At 43.8% G+C, this 22,288-nt stretch overlaps 1 protein-coding gene and 1 non-coding gene across 5 annotated transcripts in view; both read left to right on the forward strand.

The window, feature by feature from the left end:
* The window catches only part of JAKMIP2 (janus kinase and microtubule interacting protein 2), a 151,934-nt gene that overhangs the window by 110,972 nt on the left and 18,674 nt on the right, over positions 1 to 22,288 (forward strand). For all 4 annotated transcript variants that reach the window (XM_038740377.1, XM_038740378.1, XM_038740376.1 and 1 more), the window contains 5 exons: positions 31 to 129; positions 4,002 to 4,055; positions 6,503 to 6,568; positions 9,180 to 9,248; positions 11,973 to 12,050. In XM_038740377.1, the coding sequence (XP_038596305.1) occupies positions 31 to 129; positions 4,002 to 4,055; positions 6,503 to 6,568; positions 9,180 to 9,248; positions 11,973 to 12,050 (366 nt within the window). The remainder of the gene's footprint in view (positions 1 to 30; positions 130 to 4,001; positions 4,056 to 6,502; positions 6,569 to 9,179; positions 9,249 to 11,972; positions 12,051 to 22,288) is intronic.
* On the forward strand, positions 19,469 to 19,606 carry LOC119920543. Its single transcript, XR_005448281.1, has one exon. It is a non-coding gene; the product is annotated as a small nucleolar RNA SNORA7 (small nucleolar RNA).

The following is a 22,288-nucleotide window of genomic DNA, read 5'->3' on the forward strand; positions in this document are numbered from 1 at the left end:
TCCTGCTCTGTGTTTCCAATGTGTTCAAAGGAAAGAGAAAGACGATCCCCTCCATTTAATCTTCAAATCCATCCATTCTCAGATGGTGTAAGTGCTCTACAGATTTACTGTATGAAAGAAGGTGTCAAGGTATGTGTTTAATGTTTCATTTTTCCCAGGTGTGCACACTGAGATAGAAAATGGGAGCATTATTCTCCAAATTTTAGGTCACTAACTGGTGTTCGGTCCATAATACTAATCGACTGAAAGTGTGCCTGCTGGCCAGGAAAGCTATCGATTCAAAACAAAATAAATCTGGATATTTGTTCTTTTTTGGTGCATCAGAATCAATGGAAACTAAATGAATGCAATTTACCAAGGAAAAAACAAATCCTTAGCATAGAGAATTAAAGAACAGCTGAAAACAATTGTTAGAAAGGAAATTAAATAACCTCCATGTGCCGCCTCAGTTAGAACTGAAAATAATGAAGAGTCCAGCTGACCCCTAAAAATCACAAATATCCATGCTCAATCACCACCTTAATCTTACTTTCCCCCATTGTCAAGAAATTAATGTGGGGCTATTAAACACAATTTGCTTTTCCACCAATATTTTTTGTAGTGACTTCCCGTCCTCTGGGGTCATGGTGGAAATGGAATGGAGGGATCTTTGTTCTTATCCCTTTCACATCCCTGCAATTTCTCTCTCTTTCTCTGTCTTTTTCTTTCTCCAGTTCCTAAGCTTTTTAAATTTCAGGTCCATTCCCAATGGCCACTCTCTTCTCCTAGTCCATCATGGCTGAGCTTTTACTCCTTTCCCATTATAGCTCCTTGTTCTTATTGCTGCCACCACTGCTGGTTCAGACATATCTTCTTTCCAAATAAAATAGATGCCCTGTTTAGAAGTTAGTATGTAGTCCAAATTTGGGCACTATTTCCAGCCTGTATTGGGTCATTTGTTTTGTGATGCGTTGAAATGGAACAATTCTATTGTCAAGGGCAGAAGGACCTAAGCCCTTTAAGAGAAGTAAAATGGCCTATGGGAAAGAGCATGAGCTGGAAGTCACAAGGACCTGGGTTCAAATCCCGGCTCTGCCACGTACCTGCTGTGTGACCATGGGCAAGTGACTTAACTTCTCTGGGCCTCAGTTACTTTATCTGTAAAATGGAGGTTAAGACCGTGAGTCCCATGTGGGACAATGACTGTGTCCAACATGATTAGCTTGGCTCATGGTAGGTATTTAAAAAATACCATTAAAATAAAAAGACTTTGTAGTTGGAGTCTGTGCATCTCATAGGCCCATCATGGTTGTAGAGTTGGGAAGCCTGCCTACCGATCACTGGAAACACTTTGAAACCTCCCACAATCTCTGGATTGTCCCCTGTGAATCAGGCCCAGAGACCCCCTCTATGTTTTGGAGCTACTTCAGGAAGCCCCTTAGGTTAATGTCCCCCACTGCAGGCTGTGGGTTTACAGACCGGCTCCAGTATCCTTCCATTCTCTAATACACTTGGAGTTGTGGTGGGGGAGAAAGAAAGCAATAATAATAATAATTGTGGTATTTAAGCACTTACTATGCACCAGGGGCTGCAGTAAGCACTGGGGTAGATATGAGTTAATCAGGTTGGACACAGTCCCTGTCCCACATGGGGCTCACAATCTTAATCCCCATTTTGCAGAAGAGGAAACTGAGGCACAAAGAAGTTAAGTGACTTGTACGAGGTCACACAGGAGACAAGCGGTGGAGCCGGGATGAGAACCCAAATCCTTCTCTAACGTGGATTGCGGACTGCCCAAACCCAAACTCAGGAAGTGGCAACCTGGAATTGTTCGGCCTTCCCGGCTGAGATGAGGGGAGGCCTAAATCTGACCAGGAGACCCTACTCTGGCCCATGAGTGCTTTTAATTGCATCCTTGGAGCCAGGCTGCACAGGAACTCCAAGGCCTCCCATCTCACCTCACAACCTTCGGCCAGTGGGGAACAGAACCACACCCACGGGAGGGAAGAGCAGGTGAAAGAGCAGTGAGGTCTGAGCCCCTTGACTATAAATCCAGATATGGACCTTAGGCTAAAAGGTTTGCTCAACCACCGTCGAGATCCACACCTCCAGGTTGGGCTCGGGGAGATCTCAGGGTCCCTGGAAATAACTCCTTGGGGATGGGCGGTGGGGGTCGTCTCTGGATTTCAGAGCAGGGAGAGATGTGATGACAGCAATCTTGGGAGGAAAGTGAAGCTGCTAAATATTGATGTCGGCAATTTTTCTTTATTAAGGAACGTACCTCTAATCCTCATAAATGACAAACCGCTTTTTAAAAGAAGCTATAAAATCTAGCCCAAGAAATACTCTTCCTGGGTCAGACCAGTGGTCCATCCAACCCAGTATCCCCAACAAAACAGTGACCAGAGTATATTATATTATACTCAATATAATATTATAATATAGTGCTATATATTAATGTTATAAATTATTTATATTAATGTTTGTATCCCCCTCTACCCTGTAAGCTCTTTGTGGGCAGGGAAAGTGTCTACCAACTCTGTGGAATTGTACTCTCCCAAGCGCTTAGTACAGTGCTCTGCACACAGTAAGCACTTAATAAATTCTATTAATGTTGATGATGATAATGATGGTGGAACAGTGTGTGATGGTTGCACTCCTTACATCCTCAGACACACAAACACACACACACACATTCTCTCTCTCTTTCTCTCATACCATGTTGGCTCTTCCTCACTACACAGCAGCAGCAGAAAAGTGAAGAGACAGTGAAAAGTATTTACTCCATCTCTCCTCTGCCACTTCCTCTTAGCTGATTCTAAATACTTTGCTCAGGTGTCTGCACCCCTAGATACCTGGGGCTGCTCCTTAGGAGTTTCTGCTTCCAGTCCTCCCTGACAGAAACCTCTGAAGACCAGAATTTACACGTGGCCAAGGCACTCTAGAGCAGGATGGTGGAGGAGACAGCTAAGGAAGGAGCTACAGTAGTACTCCGGGGGTCACCTCTTTACAATGCTCTCTCTCTCACCCCAACCCTTTTCTTGTTGCCCTAGGTGAATAGTCTGCATTGATCTTCCCACTTCTGCTTCCATGGCACCACCCCAACCAAAAGCCAGATTTTGGGGGGTGATACCAGCCAGTCTTGGGGCAAATCCTGAGCCATACAGGACTCCTGACCCTCCAAGGCTGACTCTAGATCCCCAGAACGGGGCAGTTGGGAGATGGAGTGGGAAGAAAGACAAAAATGGCTAGTCTCTATGGCATCAAATAATCATTTATTTGAGGAACTCCTCCAGCAAAAAAAAACCTAAGCCACTTGATAGTCCAAAGGAAGCAGCATCGTTTTCAATCCAGCAAGAGGGAGATGAGCGACTGTCACTGTCCTACTTTTCATGGCCCGTTGAACTATTTATTTGAGTGTGTGCCAAATGACCTTGCTGGAAGACTGCTAGGCCTCCCTCCCTCCCAGATTGGCCTAAGGGTCAATCTGATTGACAGTTCCTCTAGGATACTGGGGTGCATGTCAATCCCTTCACCTTCTCATGGCTGTCCGCTCCTTAGGAAGAGTTTCCTTCTCCAGAGAGCGGCAGCTTGATGTGGGTGAGGGAAGGTGGGAGTGGAAGCAGGATTTGCAGCTGGAAAAGCTGTGCGACCATCAAGTGGAAGGGTTTGAAGTCATGGTTCTGGGGTGGGGCAAGTGTTAAATGGAATCACCGGCATTTTCTGTAGTCCCTGTCCGCAGAGTACTCTACAGGCTATGATTGGTTTAGCACAGAGTCCTCCAAACAGGTCAAAGGTTTATCTTCCGTCGCTAAAATTCAATGACCCATGCAGCCTCAACCTTTAAACCAGAAGGGCTTGAGCAGAATAGCTTGGTATTAAATACTGGGGAAAGAAGGCCCAACTTGGAAAGAATCCAGAATATTCAGATCCTCAAGTGTTTTCCTTCTCTTTTCTTTCTGATAACAAGGCCACAAAGAGTTCCTGACCAATATGTTATCTCTGTTTTATTGCTTTTGCAGGATGTAAGCATTCCGGACCTCATCAAACAGCTCGATATCCTGGGTGACAACGGGGTAAGTGAAAGTTCAGAATTGTCAGGGCCCCCCTAAAAGGGTGGCCGTGTCTACTGTAACCTGCAAACCAATTTCCACAGCATATGGGCCAAAGCTTAAAAGGGAAGCCTGGCAGTGGAAGACTCAGGATTGGAGTCTGAAAAACTGTACAGTGGACTAAAAATACAGTTGAAATGAAAGGAGCCGGCTCTAAAGAGAATATGTCTTCATTTCATTTTTAATCCTGCCATTTCCCTGAGGTCCCATTTTATCTCTAGAGTGATAAAATATGTCAAATTATCTGAATCTTCCAAGTGCTTAGTACAGTGCTCTGCACACAGTAAATGCCCAATAAATACAATTGATTGATTGATTAATTATCTGGATAACCCACTTTTCTGACCATTGTAGTTTTCCCACTTCTATTCAAATGCTATTATGTTTTCTATATTATTGACAATTAAAACTTGAAGTTACCCAGTTAAAGGTAGGTAGCACAGTCTAGTGACTAGGTACCAGAAGGCACGATCTGAGTGAGTTTACCACAAACATGACATATAATAAGTGCTTAACAAACACCCAAATTATTATTATCTGGATTCTAGCCTCAGCTCTGCTCCTTGTCTACTGTTGACCTTGAGCAAGTCAATTAAATCTCTCTGGCCCCCAGTTTTCTCATCTGTAAATTGGAGATAAAATAATGATTCTCCCTCCCTCCTAGATTTTGAGCACTGTGTATGACAGAGGTTAAGTCTGAGCTGATTATCTTGTTTCTATCCCAGCACTTGGAATATAATAAGCACTTTATAAATTTCATTATTTTTACTGTCACCAGCAGAGTCAGCCCTGTTGAGTAAGTTTAACTGGTTAGTTTCTCTATGTGGAAGGGAAGAGCTGGCCCTGCTGAGCTTTGCAGTAGAGTACAATAACCCCCCTGCTGAAGAGTTTCTTTCCCCTCAACGTCACTTCACACTGCTAGGAACAACTGGTCCAAACTTTTGCTTTGAATTTGCAGATATAGATGTACGGGTGTCCTTCAAATCTGAAGGTGACAACTTTACAGTAACTAAAAATTGAGAGCTATGGGGGAAGCCTGGATAACTGAGGTCTCTGGATATACAGATGTAGATGGAGAGTTTTTATCATGGTAACCCCAGGCAGTATTGCTGAGAAAAAGTGGTCCATTTTGATTAATCTTTTATGTACCCTCTTATTAGAAGTAACAAAATTGATGGAATATAGGGAGTCCTTACATACCTACATCCATGCTCTCTTATCCATCCACATGCATGCCCACAATCTTCAGCTACAAATACCTTCGAATATATCTTCATCCCTTGCTCCCCCCCGCCACAACACATACACACATGCTTCACTTCTCTGGGCCTCATCTGTAAAATGGGGATTGAGACTGGGAGCCTCACATTGGACAGGGACAGTGTCCAACTCAATTTGCTTGTATCCACCCCAGTGCTTAATACGGTTCCTGGCACATAGTAATAGCTTAACAAATACCAGCATTATTATAGGGAAGCAGTGTGGCCTAGTGGATAGAGCCCGGGCCTGGGAGTAAGAAGGACCTGAGTTCTAATCCCAGCTCTGCCACTTGTCTGCTGTGTGACCTTGGACAAGTCACTTCACTTTTCTGGGCCTCAGTTCCCTCATCTGTGAAATGGGGATTAAGACTATCAGCCCCATGTGTCCAACCCAATTACCTTGCATCTACCCAGTGCTTAACAAATGCTTAACAAATATCACTATTATTATTATTACATATTCTACTCCCAGAGCAACACACAGAAATCATCCCTGTTCTCCAACTCCCTGACAACCACACACAAACACACAGAGTCCCCCCCCCCCAGTTCCCACGCCTTTGGAAATCTCACCACAATTTATCAGAGTGGAACAGCAGAAGTTGGGAAGCCAGTGGTGGTGGTAGAGGGAGTGATGAGAACTGATTTATTTTCCTTGCTTCTGCCATGGCTAGCTCTATTTTTTTCTGGCTTCCAGGGAAGACAAGAACCTTAAGGGCCACCCTAAATAGGAGCAATGACAGGGGCTAATTTCACTAGTCACCTGCTCCTCCTGCCCTGTGGGGTTCTGCTTCTTTCTGGGTTCCTCAGCTGTTCTCTTCTCTGCGGGGCGTCCGGCAGGAAACAACTCAGCAGTGGCAGGAGCAGGTGACAAAAGAGATCCCAGCTGCTGCCACTATCCCCAGTAACATAATGGTCACCACGTCTGGTGCAGGCTCTCTTCTGTGCGAGTCTGCAGCTCACCCAAAGGGACCATGGAAACCGTGACCCCCCTCCCCAAATTGTACGGAGAGAAGTGGTCACGGGTGTAGATGGGGATGTAATCAATGTCACATGGAAACGGACTAAACTTCAAGCTGGTTATTTCACATCCACCCGTTTAAGCGCACTCATCTTAACGATGATATTGTTGTCCCTTTTTTGTGTTTGCAGAATTTAAGAAATGAAGAACAAGTGGCTATAATTCAGGCTAGCACCGTGCTCTCGCTGGCGGAAAAGGTACAAATGGATTAAAATGATTCTTATTTCAGGGCAAACCAGCTATGATGAGAAAATGTATTCTCCGCTTGAGAAAAATGAATTCATTCCTCCCTTGAAGTTTTTCATCGCTCTATAAAATTACAAGCTCAAGAAGTAGACGTAGAAAATCTGATGGATTGTACGTTTGTGTGTCTGCTTGTTGTCCTGTCTTGGCAGTATGTTTGGTTCTCCTGGAACACGAGGGTTACGTCCTTCACAAGCCCCACGTTAGGGAAAATATGTCGCAATAGACACACCTTGACCAATGCTGTTGTCATTCATTCATTCAGTCATATTTATTGAGCGCTTACTGTGCACAAAGCACTGTACTAAGAGCTTGGGAGAATGTTGTCATTAGCACATGCATAACCATGGCTTCTGACATCATACTGCATTCTATCCCAGACCCTCTCTGGTGGAGAAATGATCCCTACTTCCCTAATAGTCTTTTAGCCAAAACATGTAGTGAAAACAAACGTTGCAAGAGAACTGAATGTACTCTACATATGCAGTATTCAGTACTAGGAAAAGCAAACACCACGAGAAAATTTGGCGCAACACACGGATGGCTAAGCTTGAGAGGGGAAGCAGTGTGGCCTAGTGGAAAGAACCCGGATCTGAGAGTCAGAGGCCCTAGGTTCTAGTCCTACCACTGTCACTTGTCTTCTGGGTGACATTGAGCAAGTCACTTAAAACTTCTCTGTAAAGTTTTCATCTGTAAAATGGGGATTAAATAATAATAATAATAATAATAATGGCATTTGTTAAGTGCTTACTATGTGCAAAGCACTGTTCTAAGCACTGGGGGGAGATACAAGGTGATCAGGTTGTCCCACGTGGGGCTCACAGTCTTAATCCCCATTTCACAGATGAGGTAACTGAGGCTCAGAGAAGTTAAGTCCCACGTGGGGCAATCTGATAACCTTGTATCCTCCCCAGCGCTTAGAACAGTGCTTTGCACATAGTAAGCGCTTAACAAATGCCATTATTATTTATTTATTATGTATTTAAGTGACTTGCCCAAGGTCACACAGCAGAGGTGGTGGAGCTGGGATTCAAACCCATGACCTCTGACTCCAAAGCCCGTGCTCCTTCCAGTGAGCCATGCTGTTTAAATACCTGTCTCTCCAACTTAATCTGTGAACTCCATGTGGAATAGGGACTGTGTCCAACCTAATCACTTTTCACCTACTCCAGGGCTTAGAACAGTGCTTGATGCATAGTAAGTACCTAGCAAATATCATAATAATGATTAATTAGTATTTTGCTTCTTTCCCCCCAACACTCCAAGGCAAATGGTGGAGCTGGAAAGTAGCTTGATGAGCCACTGATATGGACAGGAAAGCATTCTGCAAGTGCTTTCCCAATCATAAAGGAAGAATAGGGCTAAATCCTTACCATTCTTTGCTGGGGTAAAAATTCCCATTGTTGTCATAACAATGACATTATATCTCAAGTAAATCCACAGGGAATTTTGTTCTTACCACCATGAAGAATCACAAGACATTCCCTTCCTCACAATGCACTGCTCCAAGGGTATCACTTGATGAGCTTGTGGGAGTGCAGTCAGGGAATAGCACTGTTGAAAACAGACCTTGGTACAAACTCCTAGCATTTCGACCGGCAACAAAGCCACCCTAATCTCCTCCTCTTCCACCAGTTCTCTGCTTCAATAAGACAAGTGGAGCAAGAGCCTGGGAGTTAGAAGGTCATGGGTTCTAACCCCAGCTTCACTGTCATCTGCTGTGTTGGCCTTGGGCAAATCGCTTTGCTTCCCAGTGCCTCAGTTACCTCATTTGTAAAATGGGGATTGAGACTGTGAGCCCCACGTGGGGCAGGAACTGTGTCCCACCTGATAAACTTGTATCCATCCCAGCACTTAGTACAGTGCCTGGCGCAGGGACTGTGTCCAACCTGATAAACTTGCACCCATCCCAGCGCTTAGTACAGTGCCTGGAACATAGTAAGCACTTAACAAATACCACAATTATTATTATTATTATTATTAACTGCTTCCTGCTCCACTCTCTAGCTATGGGGAGGTTTGAGCTACATTTTTAGAGTGGGATAGAGAAGAGAGTCACTGCCAGTGAGCACCAGGTACCCCAGGCCTGGTCAGTCCCCTCCCAAGGGGACCATGGGTTCTGGGAGCTCACCCTTTGCACAAGTATTTCTAACTTCTTGGGTGGCAAGAGGACCTATTTGGGGAATTTACAATTCAAGAGAGGAGGGAGAAGGGGGAGAATTATAAGTATCAATCCCAAAGAATAACTGCATTGCCAGTTTTTTGGGTAATAATAGGCTTGATAGACTTCTCTAGCTCCTTCGCCCTAAATATTGGGCCCTGGATTACCAGGAAAGTACCTGGTATCTCTGTTTCTTGCCACAGAGATATGTTTGCATGGACACAGGAGTCATTGAGAACAACCTTAATAATAAGTAGCAACCTTCTAACTGAATCAGGCTCTCCCCTGGATTCTCAAATTCTCTGGGCACTTGAGATAGTTTGGGAAATGAGCCTTGAGACCCTGGATGATTTGTAACACTGGAAAGATTCTTGGCATTAATCTCCATCTTGTCTGCCCTATAGTGGATCCAGCAGATCGAAGGGGCAGAAGCTGCTCTCCACCAGAAGATGATAGAACTGGAGAGTGACATGGTAAGGAAAAAACCTTAATCCCATCCTGTATCAAATTCTCAAGCGGCCTCTGACAGCCGAAAGTCATTTCCTGCCAAATAAGAACCTTATGCATCTATCCTGCATTCAGATGTAACTGGCGTAAATTGAACCAAACAGTGTTCTCTGTAAATAACTCAACTACCGGTCTATTGGAATGTACTGGGCTTTCAGATGCACCGAAGAAGAAATTGCTCTTATAGTCCAGGTTTACCATCTCTAAAGCAGTAGCTAAACCATTAAGATCACAGTCTCCAATTGCTGAGGAGTTAACAGGGAGGAGACAGGGTAGTGGACAGAAATGACTACAGCCTTGGGTTTACAAAGGAAGGGGTACCAAGATACATCCTACCAAGTTTTGATCTGTGGATCTGATAACCATGGTAACTTTCTTCACGTCCATTCACTTAGTCAAATTCGATCCTCTTTAACTTGTTCCTAAGTTTAGGATTTTAATACATAAAGAGGTAATCTAACCTGTCTGCTCTGCTGTGGAAATAGGATCCACCAAGCATGGAGGAGCCCTGCCGTCCCGATAATGTCCCTGGGCATCTTCAGGAGTGAATTCAACCTCTCTGAACATGGAGCAGCAGGGAGACTGATCCTCCCTTTTTTCCCCTGAGTAGTCCCACCAAGGGATCCTTCAACAATCAATCAATCATATTTATTGAGCACTTACTGTGTGCAGAGCACTGTACTAAGTGCTTGGGAGAGTATAATACAACAGAGATGATCAACACATTTCCTGCCCATAATGAGCTTACAATCTAAGGGTGAGACAGACATTAATACAAATAAATTAAAGTACAGATATGTACTTAAATGCTTCCTGCACTTATGCTCTCTATTCACTCATCTGTGTGAGTGAGGGGCTAGTTCTTATTGCGTTTGCTTGCTAAAATTTTTCCTTTGCTGCCATATAGACAGGAAAATACTGAGTGATGATGACTTGAATATGGCAGCCGGCACATAGTTGACAGCCAGGAACAAAAAGAGACCAACAGGTGCTGATTAATGAATTATGGTGCAAGGGGATGAGAATAAAAGCAATATTCCCATAGATGGAACCTACAAACTAAAAGGAGAATTGGATGGAAGGCTTTTTTGGTCTACTTATCAAAATGGCTGGCTCTTGGTTCAGGACCTGATGAAAATATTTCCTGGGTCCCCAGACATTTCTTGGAGAATAAATACTTAGCAGGCCACTGATTATCAAACTTTTTTTGGACATGTACTAGGGACAGTTTTCTAGTACAGAAAAAATAGGGCACCTATCCTTATCCAAGAATTATTCACAGATTTAATGTTTGATGGACACCTTTGGAGGAAACATTCACAAGACAATCAAGGGAAGGGAGGAGACAAGAGTCAGGAAGATTAAAGAAATAACGTTTAGAAAAGCAAATGTTTGTGGCCTCAAGAAGAAAAGAAATCGCCAAAAGTTGGCTGTTGCTCAAAATGACAGTTCTGCAGGTTCCAGAACAAACTGATGTAACAGGCTAACAATGACAACAGGATACCAAATAGGCCTACCCCAAAATAGAATTCTGGAGGGTAAAAATCAAGAGGAAATGTTATCTGAACACGACCGCAATTAGTAGAGACAAGGGCCAGGTCTTTATGAGCAAAAACTGACCTTAGAGATTCAGGAGGTGAAAAAACTTACAGTCCCCTCTAGACTGTAAGCAGGTTGTGGACAGGGAATGTTTCTACCAACTCTGTTGTATTGTACTCTCCCAAAAAGAGCGCTTAGTACAGTGCTCTGAACACAGTAAGCCCTCAACAAATACCATTGATTGACTGATAGATTGAAAATTTGGCCAGACAAATTACAACAAAGAAAACAACAAAAAACAAGCTGGCAGGGAGCTATAGTGGACCACAAACAGAATAAGGATATGAATAGGATCTTTTTCGTGAATTATTTCTTTTTTAAAAAATAAAACTCCAACTTGGGTATCAGTACTCAAGAACAGTGTGGAAGAAAGGGCAGATGGAGGAGGGCAGCTACTTTCTCTAGGACTGACCTGCTCACCCTAGTCAGTCAATCAGCCCTATTTATTGAGCAGTTACTGTGTGCACAGCACTGTACTAAGCACTTGGGAGAGTACAATATAACAATAAACAGACACATTCCCTGCCCACAACGAGCTTACCCTAGGAACCACCCTAGGGAGAATGAGGTTAAATGTGTCTTTGTTGAAAAACCCAACTGTTATCAGCTCAAACACCAGTTAGCCAAAGCTTCTAAATCTACCCTTTTCCAGACTCCCTGGGGATTAGCTTAGTTGTCTACCACCTTCTATGTTAGTCATCCTCCCATATTTCAGAGGTAAAGAAGCATGACTTGGGCCAATTTTTAACAATGGCTGTGCTCTATAACATTCCCCACTTCTTTCTTCATCTTTGGTTGGTGAACTGAAAGAGAAGCAGCATGTCTCAGTGGAAAGAGCATGGGCTTTGGAGTCAGAGGTCATGGGTTCAAATCCCGGCTCCGCCACTTGTCAGCTGTGTGACCTTGGGCAAGTCACTTAACTTCTCTGGGCCTCAGTTCCTTCATCTGTAAAATGGGGATTAAGACTGTGAGCACCCCGTGGGACAACCTAATCATCTTGTAACCTCCCCAGCGCTTAGAACAGTGCTTTGCACATAGTAAGTGCTTAATAAATGCCATTTAAAAAAAACTGAAACAGTCCTTCTTTTCAGGAGCAGTTCTGCAAAATAAAAGGCTACCTGGAAGAAGAACTAGACTACAGGAAGCAAGCTCTGGACCAAGCATACATGGTAGGTTTAAGGAAGCGGTCTACTGCATTTCTATTTGCTTCGGGCCCAAGGGTGTTCTCAGTTATATGATACTGTGTTAAAATCTAGGTTAATTGGATTGTGCTTGTTAATGACTGGGGTCTTTTCAACCAGTTGGTGACTTCTACAAACAGTCTACAATGGGGCAACATATATGTTTGCTTGGGGAAAAAGAGATAATAATAATAATTATGGTATTTATTAAGCTCTTACGATATGCCAGGCACTGTACTTAGCACTGGGGTGGATAAAAGCAACTTGGGTTGGACACAGTCCCTGTCCCACGTGGAGCTCATAGTCTCAATCCCCGTTTTACAGATAAGGGAAATGAGGCACAGAGAAGTGAAGTGACTTGCCCAAGTTAAACAGCAGACAAGGTGGTGGAGCCGGGATTAGAACCCATGACCTCCTGACCCCCAGGTCCGTGTTCTATCCACTAATCAATCAATCAATCAATCGTATTTATTGAGCGCTTACTGTGTGCAGAGCACTGTACTAAGTGCTTGGGAAGTACAAGTTGGCAACACATAGAGACAGTCCCTACCCAGCAGCGGGCTCACAGTCTAGAAGGGGGAGACAGAGAACAAAACCAAACATACTAACAAAATAAAATAAATAGAATAGATATGTACAAGTAAAATAGAGTAATAAATATGTACAAACATATGTACATCAATCAATCAATCATATTCATTGAGCATTTACTGTGTGCAGAGCACTGTACTAAGTGCTTGGGAAGCACAAGCTGGCAACATATAGAGACAGTCCCTATCCACTAAGCCACGCTGCTTCCAAATACATGTATGTGTTTTGGTGTTTCCTAATGGCTCCTGTTTGGGAAATCCCTGAAGGACTGGAAAAGTCAGGTAGTTCTCAGGGTGACTTCTCCGGAACTGTCCACAGAACTGTCAATCCCTCCCCAACCCCAACCAGGCTCTGAAGGGGTCCTGGATCCATGAGCCTAGCTGACTTGCATAATCCACAGGTGGCTATGGTATGAAGCAGAAAACTACTGAGGCAGAGCCTGATGATCCAAAATCCATTCAAAGGGGTTTTGCAGGTAGCACCTTTTGACATCAGGTTACAAGGACCAGCAAAAACACCGAGTTGAGGATACACAAATCATCAGGAGTTTTCAGGTGCGATATTGTGGCTCGACTTCACCTCCTAACTGACACGAAAACCTGCCTGACGAGATGAGGGAACATAGCACACAGATGATGTGTCTGCCCTAATGCCCTACTTGAAGGGAGGGAGGAAAGGAGAGGACCATCACTAGCCCATGACACACTTTGAGCCCACTCTACATGAGCGGGGGACTGTAATAGAACCACTCTTCAAACTAGACACACAGGGGTGGGGAACTCATTCTACCTTCATGAGCATAAACTCTGGACCACATTTGCCCAGTTTGCAGTTGAGTAAAGCTGCCAACCTCCACAGCCTCCCTCCTGGTAGAAATGGTGGCAGCTCCGGCAGCTGGCCAAGATGGGCTCAAGATGTGTTGAATTGTGGTCACTTCCAGGCCTGCCACAACCCTGGCAGAAGCAACCACAATCCTGGAAGCCACCCCAGGTTAACCTGCCCATCTTGGAACAGGCTGTCATAGCTGTCATCACTTAGGTGATGATAGCAGAGGTAAAGGTGATAGTGGAAGCTGTCTCCTCTTTCCCCTCTTTCTCTTCTTTTTCCCCCTTTTCCTCAATCTTTGTCCTTCCTCTCCCCTCTGGTCCCCCCAACTTTTAGGCCCCATCTCTAACTCTTCTAAATTGACCAGGAATTCCTAATTCCTACTTAGACTGTGAGCCCCTTGTGGGACAGGGATTGTGTCCAACTTGAGTAATTTGTTTCTACCCCAGTGCTTAGAAATTAAGCTCATTGTGTCTACCAACTCTTTTTCATTGTACTTTCCCAAGCAATTGCTACAGTGCTCAGCCCACAGTGAGCACTCAATAAGTACCACTAATTGACTGACACATAGTAAGCGCTTAACAAATTAGTAGTAGTAGTAGTAGGAATTCTATTCGTTTGGAGCAAACTTGGGTCTTCTGGATGGGCAGACAAACCATTGTTCTCTAGGGACCAAAAACCTTTTCTTATCAGTTTCTTCCATGCATAGATGTTCCTACGTTATTTGGGTTTTTATATTTTTATTCTTTAAGGATTTAGATGACTGCAAATGTACTCTGCTTTGTTCTCCTCTGCTGAATATGTTTCCAGAGAAATGTTACACCAAAACCAAAATAACTAAAATAAATTACTTTAAGCTCCCCCATTTCATTTCCAAACATCGCCTTTCCAATCAATGACATTTCTCCTCAAATTCAGAGACAAATATATCTCCCAGATAGTCTGGTTTTCTCAAAGTCATCAGCAACTGCTGTCATCAGCTTCTTCCTAGCAGTTCGAATCATTCCTGGCGCAGAAATAGATACTTAAGAAGCTGCTTGGAAATGTCCCTGGGGGACGATCCTCTCCGAAATCGGGAGGGTGGTCATAACATCACTGAGGCATGGCTTATCAGAACACCATTATAGTTCCTCAGGTAGCCCCAATCAAACGAGGTCTGATTCCATATTATTATTATGGTATTTGTTAAGCGCTTACTTGCTATCAAGCACTGTTCCGGGGTAGATACAAGTTTATCAGGTTGGTCATAGTCCCTGCCTCATATGAGGCTCACAGTCTAAGTAGGAGGGAGAACAGCTATGAACTCCCCATTATAGAGATGAGAAAACTGAGGCACAGAGATTCCATAGTCACCTCTTCCTCTCTTCCTCCCTTCAAGGCCCTACTGAGAGCTCACCTCCTCCAGGAGGCCTTCCCAGACTGAGCCCCTTCCTTCCTCTCCCCCTCGTCCCCCTCTCCATCCCCCCATCTTACCTCCTTCCCTTCCCCACAGCACCTGTATATATGTATATATGTTTGTACATATTTATTACTCTATTTATTTATTTATTTATTTTACTAGTACATATCTATTCTATTTTATTTTGTTAGTATGTTTGGTTTTGTTCTCTGTCTCCCCCTTTTAGACTGTGAGCCCACTGTTGGGTAGGGACTGTCTTTATATGTTGCCAACTTGTACTTCCCAAGCGCTTAGTACAGTGTTCTGCACACAGTAAGTGCTCAATAAATACAATTGATTGATTGATTGACTGACCTAAGGCTTGAGCAAAGAGCTTTATCTGCCAGGGATTCTGGAGATCGGAGAGCCTGCTTTTTTCCTATTGCTGCCAATCCGGGGCCCTCCCCAGGAGGTGAGGTCTCCTAACCTCACTAAACCTTGAGGAGGGGATGGAGAAGGGGTTTGAAAAGAGGAAGTTCCTCTACATCTGGGTCCACTGTCTTGGCTTAGGTAAATTTTGCTTCTGTGGGGAAGCACTGCCTTTAGCTTCCCAGCTATCATTGAATAGAGAGACCAGCTTATTATGGGCAGGGAACTTGGCTGCTAATTCTGTTGTAATGTTCTCTCCCAAGAGCTTAGTACGGTGCTCTGCACAGAGTAAGCACTCAATAAATACCACTTCTTGATTGTTTGATCTGGATTCACACTGGGTTTATCACCAGAAAGGGCTTAGATGTGGGATTGTTTTGTGGGTCTGGACACAAAAGGGACAAGAAGCCCTTAGACCCAGACAGCAGGAGGGTGGCAACACTGTAGATCATCTCTCCCTTTATATTGTTGGGTTTATTTTTTTCCAGCTTCCCAGGCCTTCCACTGGCATGGCTCCAGGCATGTTACTTTTTGCTTTTTCGGTATAGCTGCTACTTTCTGATCAAACACCCTCTGATTTCGGTAATGGTTCACAAGCAAGATAAGGACACAGTAGGATCTGCTGCTGAGAGGACACATGAGACATACTGTTCCATGGCAACAGGCCACCCCTGGGGGTGGATTTGAGTGTCTCCCTCTTATCAGTGATCATACCCAGGTGAAGATACTAGAGGATCTGCTGCTGAGAAGAGTGAACAGAAGAAACAGCAAGGCCCAGTGATTAGAACATGCACTGGAGTCAGAAGGATGTGGGTTCTAATCCCTGCTCCACCATTTGTCTGCTGTGTGATCTTGAGCAAGTCACTTAACTTCTCTGTGTCTCAGTCACCTCCTCTGTAAAATGGGGATTTAAATTGTGAGCCCCGTGTTGGACTGTGTCCAACCTGATTTTCTTGGATCTACCCCAGTGCTTAGTGCACTGCCTGACACAAAGTAAGCATTTAACAAATACCACAAAAATTAAAAAAGGCTGTCTGGTTGTCTGTCCTGTTACCCCCACGAAACATATTGCAGCGTGGCTCAGTGGAAAGAGCCCGGGCTCTGGAGTCAGAGGTCATGGGTTCAAATCCCGGCTCCGCCAATTGTTAGCTGTGTGACTTTGGGCAAGTCACTTAACTTCTCTGTGCCTCAGTTCCCTCATCTGTAAAATAGGGATTAAGACTGTGAGTCCCCGTGGGACAACCTGATCACCTTGTAACCTCCCCAGTGCTTAGAACAATGCTTTGCACATAGTAAGCACTTAATAAATGCTATTATTATTATTATTATTATTATTATTGTTATTATTATTATATTCAACAAGTTGTTAGCTTCAGGGAAAGCAAAGCAGCACAAGCCTGTACCACTATTGAAAAACAACTAAAGTCTGTCCCCTGTCTTGTCCTTAAAATGTCTTACAAAAAAGTAAAACAAAGCAGAGTCTTTGGGTATTCTCAGGGTGGTCGAGGCTATGGATTCTGCATGGGCCCTGTCAACCACACACACCCACAGAGGAATTCCACTACCATTAGTTTCTTTTGAGTACAAAGGATGATTAAATATATATTCTGAACTCACACTATGTGCAGAGTAATCAACTGGGCATCTAATCAAGGCAGAGCACATACTAAAGGCATCCAGAAGAAGCATGCTGAAGATACAATCCCTACCCTTGAGGAGTTTGAAATCCAATGATTTCAAAATAACCCTTGCACTGTTGTTAAATACCATTAGAATAGACAAGAGCAACAGATGCAAACAGACAAATAAGTTTGTAAGAAGATATATAAGTGCCGATGTGAGTCTAGGAGAAGATGTGAAGAAAATCAGCATGGCCTAGTGGGAAAAGCATGGGCCTCAGAGTCAGAAGACCTGGGTTCTAATCCTGGCGCCACCACTTGTCTACTGTATGACCTTGGGCAAATCACTTAGCTTCTCTATACCTCAGTTCCCTATCTGCAAAATGAGGATTCAATCCCTGTTGTCCCTCTTACTTAGCCTGGGGGCCCATGTGGGACCTGATTATCCTGTATCTATCCCAGCACTCAGTACAGTGCTTAGACACAGAGAAGCAGCGTGGCTCAGAAGAAAGAGCACGGGCTTTGGAGTCAGAGGTCATGGGTTCAAATCCTGGCTCCGCCACTTGTCAGCTGTGTGACTTTGGGCAAGTCACTTAACTTCTCTGGGCCTCAGTTACCTCATCTGTAAAATAGCGATTAAGACTGTGAGTCCCCCGTGGGACAACCTGATCCCCTTGTAACCTCCCCAGCGCTTAGAACAGTGCTTTGCACATAGTAAGTGCTTAATAAATGCCATCATTATTATTATTACAATAAGCACTTAACAAATACTACAATTATTATTATGTGATAGCACTAGATTCATTTGAAAATGCTTCTAGGAGGAGGTCACTTTTAGGAAGTCAAGCTTTTCAGAGATTCCATGACATCAGTCCTCCAACATCTGTTGCTAACTGCCCAATTTTGGGAGGGACAGTCTCCCCATTTCTGTCTGACACCACACTCACGAAACCTGCCTCCACATGCTGAGAAAGACACAGCAGTTTATTACCAAGCACTCTTTACCTGGAACAGTGAAGTAAGAAGAGATGACCCCTTTCAGGTACTTGGCACGTTTTACCTTAATGCTAAATTTTACCTTATTCTCATTGTCATTTAAATTATATTTTAGCATTGCATGTGCCTTGTCCTCTCCAACTTAGATTATGAACCATTTTTAAGGCAAAGACCACATCTTAATTAATTTTCTTGTATTTGCCCCAATCCTTTGCACATTGTGAGCACTTAATAAATATGACTCAGTGGAAAGAGCCCGAGCTTGGGAGTCAGAGGTCATGGGTTCTAATCCCGCCTCCGCCACTTGTCAGCTGTGTGACTGTGGGCAAGTCACTTAACTTCTCTGGGCCTCAGTTCCCTCATCTGCAAAATAGGGATTAAGACTGTGAGCCCCACATGGGACAACCTTGATTTCCTTGTATCTCTTCCAGTGCTTAGAACAGTGCTTGGCACATAGTAAGCGCTTAACAAATGCTAAAATTGTTATTATTAAAATAGCTTTTAAAGGGGGGGTGTATTTGGATTGAACTGGGGTTGGGAAGACCTTTGAGGAGAAGATAATGGTCACTGGTCAGAGAAGGAATGATAGCTAGGTGATTAGCGCTTAGTACAGTGCTCTGCACACAGTAAGCGCTCAATAAATACGATTGATTGATTGATTTGCTTGGAATTAGAGATATTCTCTCCCCTGGGCAGTTTCTGACCCAAAATGGGTATTTCCGCTAGAAAACACCCTCTCAAAAATTATACCTGTCTCCTGCAGAACCTAGAATTGGCTAAATTTGAAAAACTTATGAAGATTATCCCCAAATATCCCAAAACTCCATGTTTCTAATGTAAAAAGTGTTCTTAGCCTGTTGTCAGCCAGATGGATGGATATTGAATGGTGTTTTCTGTAGATTATTCCATATGGTTTGGTTGGAACCCATCTTGCTTTGTCTATATGACAGGCTTCTTTGGGATGGGAGGGTACCTCTTTGTGTGTGTTCCTTGTTTGATCCAGGAGCTTCCCATCCCATCAGTCTGTCTCATCCAGTTCTCCCTCTCTTCTTCAGAAAAGATAATGAAACAAACTTGAAACTGCATTTTTTGTGGTTTTTTTCTGCTTTCTGAATGTAATTGTTCAGTTATACTCTACACTCAGAGTATAACATTTCTCAAACTGGCATCAGTGAGGTTCACCGACTGTACAGTAACCTGCTCTTTAAACTGTCCCAGCTAGGATGTCGTTATTCAGGAGGTGCCATATTATTGCCACTATTGCGACTTTCAGAAAATATCGGCCCTGTCTAACCCAGCAATGGCATTTTTTGTGTTTTACTGTTCTTAAGTAACTGATGTGTTTGTGTTCGCACTTTTCCTCCCTAATCAATCACACCAACAGTGTTTATTGAGTGTCTTTGGGTGCCGTGATTGAACTAAGCTAGGGATAGAACAGTAGATGCCTTCCCTCGAGTTGCTTACAGTCTATCCAGGGAGACTGCAATCGGTTAAAGATAGTGGAGAGAAGAAAATTGATACATGAACAATCAATCAATCATATTTATTGAAAGCTTACTATGTGCAGACCCCTCTCAGGGTCGCACCTGGAGAATTTCTAGTACTCTACCAGTCTCGGCTACAGGAGGGAGAGTCAAGCAGAGGTCTACTCATTCCATTCCTAGCTGGGGCAGTAGCTAGCAAGCAGAAGGCAATCTGCTACAAGTCAAAACTCACCTACGCTGGGCAGCAGCAGCATAGGAGACAGTTGAGGGCAGAGCCTCTAAGTGACCCGCGGAAGGTGTCAATGGTAAATCACTTCTGTATTTTACCAAGAAAACTTTACGGATACACTACCAAAGCGATTGCAGATGGAGAGCAGGAGAGGTGTATCCGTGGTGTCGCTATGGGTTGGAAATGACCCATCAGTATAAGACAAGACTATGTGCAGAGCATTGTTCTATGCACTTGGGAATGTACACTACAACGGGATTAGCAGACATGTTCCCTGCCCATAATGAGTTTACAGTCTAGAGAACTGTAAAAAACATGAGTTAGTGCTTAAGAAATAGGTTGGATAAGGCATATTGAAATATGCCTCAGGAAATTGTGAGTACCTTTAGTGCTTAGTGCTGGGATACAGCATGGCCAAATGGAGAGAGCTCGGGCCCGAGAGTCGGAAGACCTGTGTTCTAATCTCAGCTCTGCTACGTACCTGCTGTGTGACCTCGGGCAAACCATTTAACTTCTCTGTGCTTCAGTTACCTCATCTGTAAAATGGGGATTAAGACTGTGAGCCCCACTTGGGACAACCTGATTACCTTGTATCTACCCCAGCACTTAGAACAGTGCTTGGCACATAGTAAGCGCTTAAATACCATAATAATAATTATTATTATTAATAAAATGGGGATTAAGACTGTGTGCCCCACGTGTCCAACCTGATTAGCTTCTATCTACCCCGGTGTTTAGTACAGTGCCTGCCACTTCATTCTAGACTTCTAGACTGTGAGCCCTCTGTTGGGTAGGACCGTCTCTATATGTTGCCAACTTATACTTCCCAAGTGCTTAGTACAGTGCTCTGCACACAGTAAGCGCTCAATAAATACGATTGAATGAATGAATGAATGATTCATTCAATTGCATTTGAGCGCTTTCTGAATGCAAAGCACGGTGCTAAGCTCTTGGGAGAGTACAATATAACAATAGATAGACATATTCCCTGCCCACAACAAGCTTACAGTCTACAGCACTTAACAAATACCATGATAAAAAAAAGGTAGCACTGGAGAAGCAGTAATAGGAGTATGGTATGAACAGGGGAGATTAGGAATTAATCATGGAAGGGTTCCTGGAGGAGATATGATTTCAGAAGACCTCTGAAAATTGGGAGAGGTGGCCTGTCGTATATGAACTATGAAGGTGTTCCAAGCAAGGAGTTGAGGTGAGCAAGAGGTCAGCCGCTGGAGAAATTAGATGAGAGATGAGAAATTAACTTAGTATGTCAATTGGAGAAGAGTGACAAGTGTGAGCTGGAGTGTAGTGGGAGAAGAGAGCGAAGGGCATAAAGTGTAGAAGGGATAGGGCTGTTTGAATGCCTTAAAGCCAATGATCAGGACTTTCTGCTTGATGCAGAGATGAGCCATTGGAGGATTTTTGAGTAGTAGGGAGATGTGCCCAGAAAGGTAATCTAAAGAACGATCCAAGCAGCAGAGTGAAGTATGGACTGGGGATGGGAGAGAGAAGAGAGGCAAGGAGACCAGTGAGGAGGCTCATGCAGTAGTAACCTGGCATGTTTCAAATGCTTAGACCAATGTAGCGGCTGCTTGGGTGGAGAGGATGGGTTGGAAATATTGCAGAGGAAGAACTGGCAGGATATGATGATGAACTGCATATAGGGGTTGAAAGAGAGAGAGAGAAGTCAAGGAGAGCACCAAAGTTGTGGCACTCTAATGCTGACCTTCTCATTGTACCTCAATCTCATCTATCTCTCTACTGACCTCTCACCTACATCTTGCCTCTGGCCTGGAAAACCCTCCCTCTTCATAACCCACAGAAGATTATTCTCCCCACCTTCAAAGTTGTGTTGAAGGAACATCTCCTCCAAGAGGCCTTCCCTTATCCCTTTTTTCCTTTTTCTCCCACTGCCTTCTGTGTCACCCTGACTTGCTCCCTTTATTCATCCTCCCTCACAGCCCCACGGCACTTATGTATATAACCTTGATTTATTTATTTATATTAATGTCTATCTCCCCCTCTAGACTGTAAGCTTGTTGTGGGCAGAGAATGTGTGTGTTATATTGTTGTACTGTACATTCCCAAGTGCTTAGTACAGTTCTCTGAACACAGTAAGTGCTCAATAAATATGATTGAGTGACTTCAGGAATAGGTAGAGTGGTGGTGTCAACTAGGATGGGAAATTAGGTGGAGAAAATTATTTGAGAGGGAAAATGAGGAGTTCAGTTTCAGACGTATTGAGCTGTAGTTCCCAGTGGGATATTCTAGACTGTGAGCCCATTGTGGGCAGGGATTGTCTCTCTTTATTGCCTAATTGTACTTTCCAAGCACTTAGTACAGTGCTCAGCACACAGTAAGTGCTCAATAAATACGATTGAATGAATGAATATTCATGTAGAGGTGTCCTGGAGGCAGGAGGAAATGCACAGGAGAGAGATCAGGGCAAGCGAGGTAGGTTTGAGAGATGGCCGCATAGAGGTGGTAGTTGAAGCCTTTGGAGTGAATTCAGTTTTCAAGAAAGTAGTGTAACAGAAGAAGAGAAGGGATATTAGACAAAAGCTTTGAGGGACAACCAGAGTTTAGTTAGAAGACCAAGGAAAAGTTGGTCAAAGACTAACAAGGATCATCCAGGGATGTAAGAGTGGTACAAGGAGAGGACTGAGACAGTGAAA

Source organism: Tachyglossus aculeatus, chromosome X1, assembly GCF_015852505.1.
Source record: "Tachyglossus aculeatus isolate mTacAcu1 chromosome X1, mTacAcu1.pri, whole genome shotgun sequence".
In the NCBI taxonomy this organism is placed as follows: Eukaryota; Metazoa; Chordata; class Mammalia; order Monotremata; family Tachyglossidae; genus Tachyglossus; species Tachyglossus aculeatus.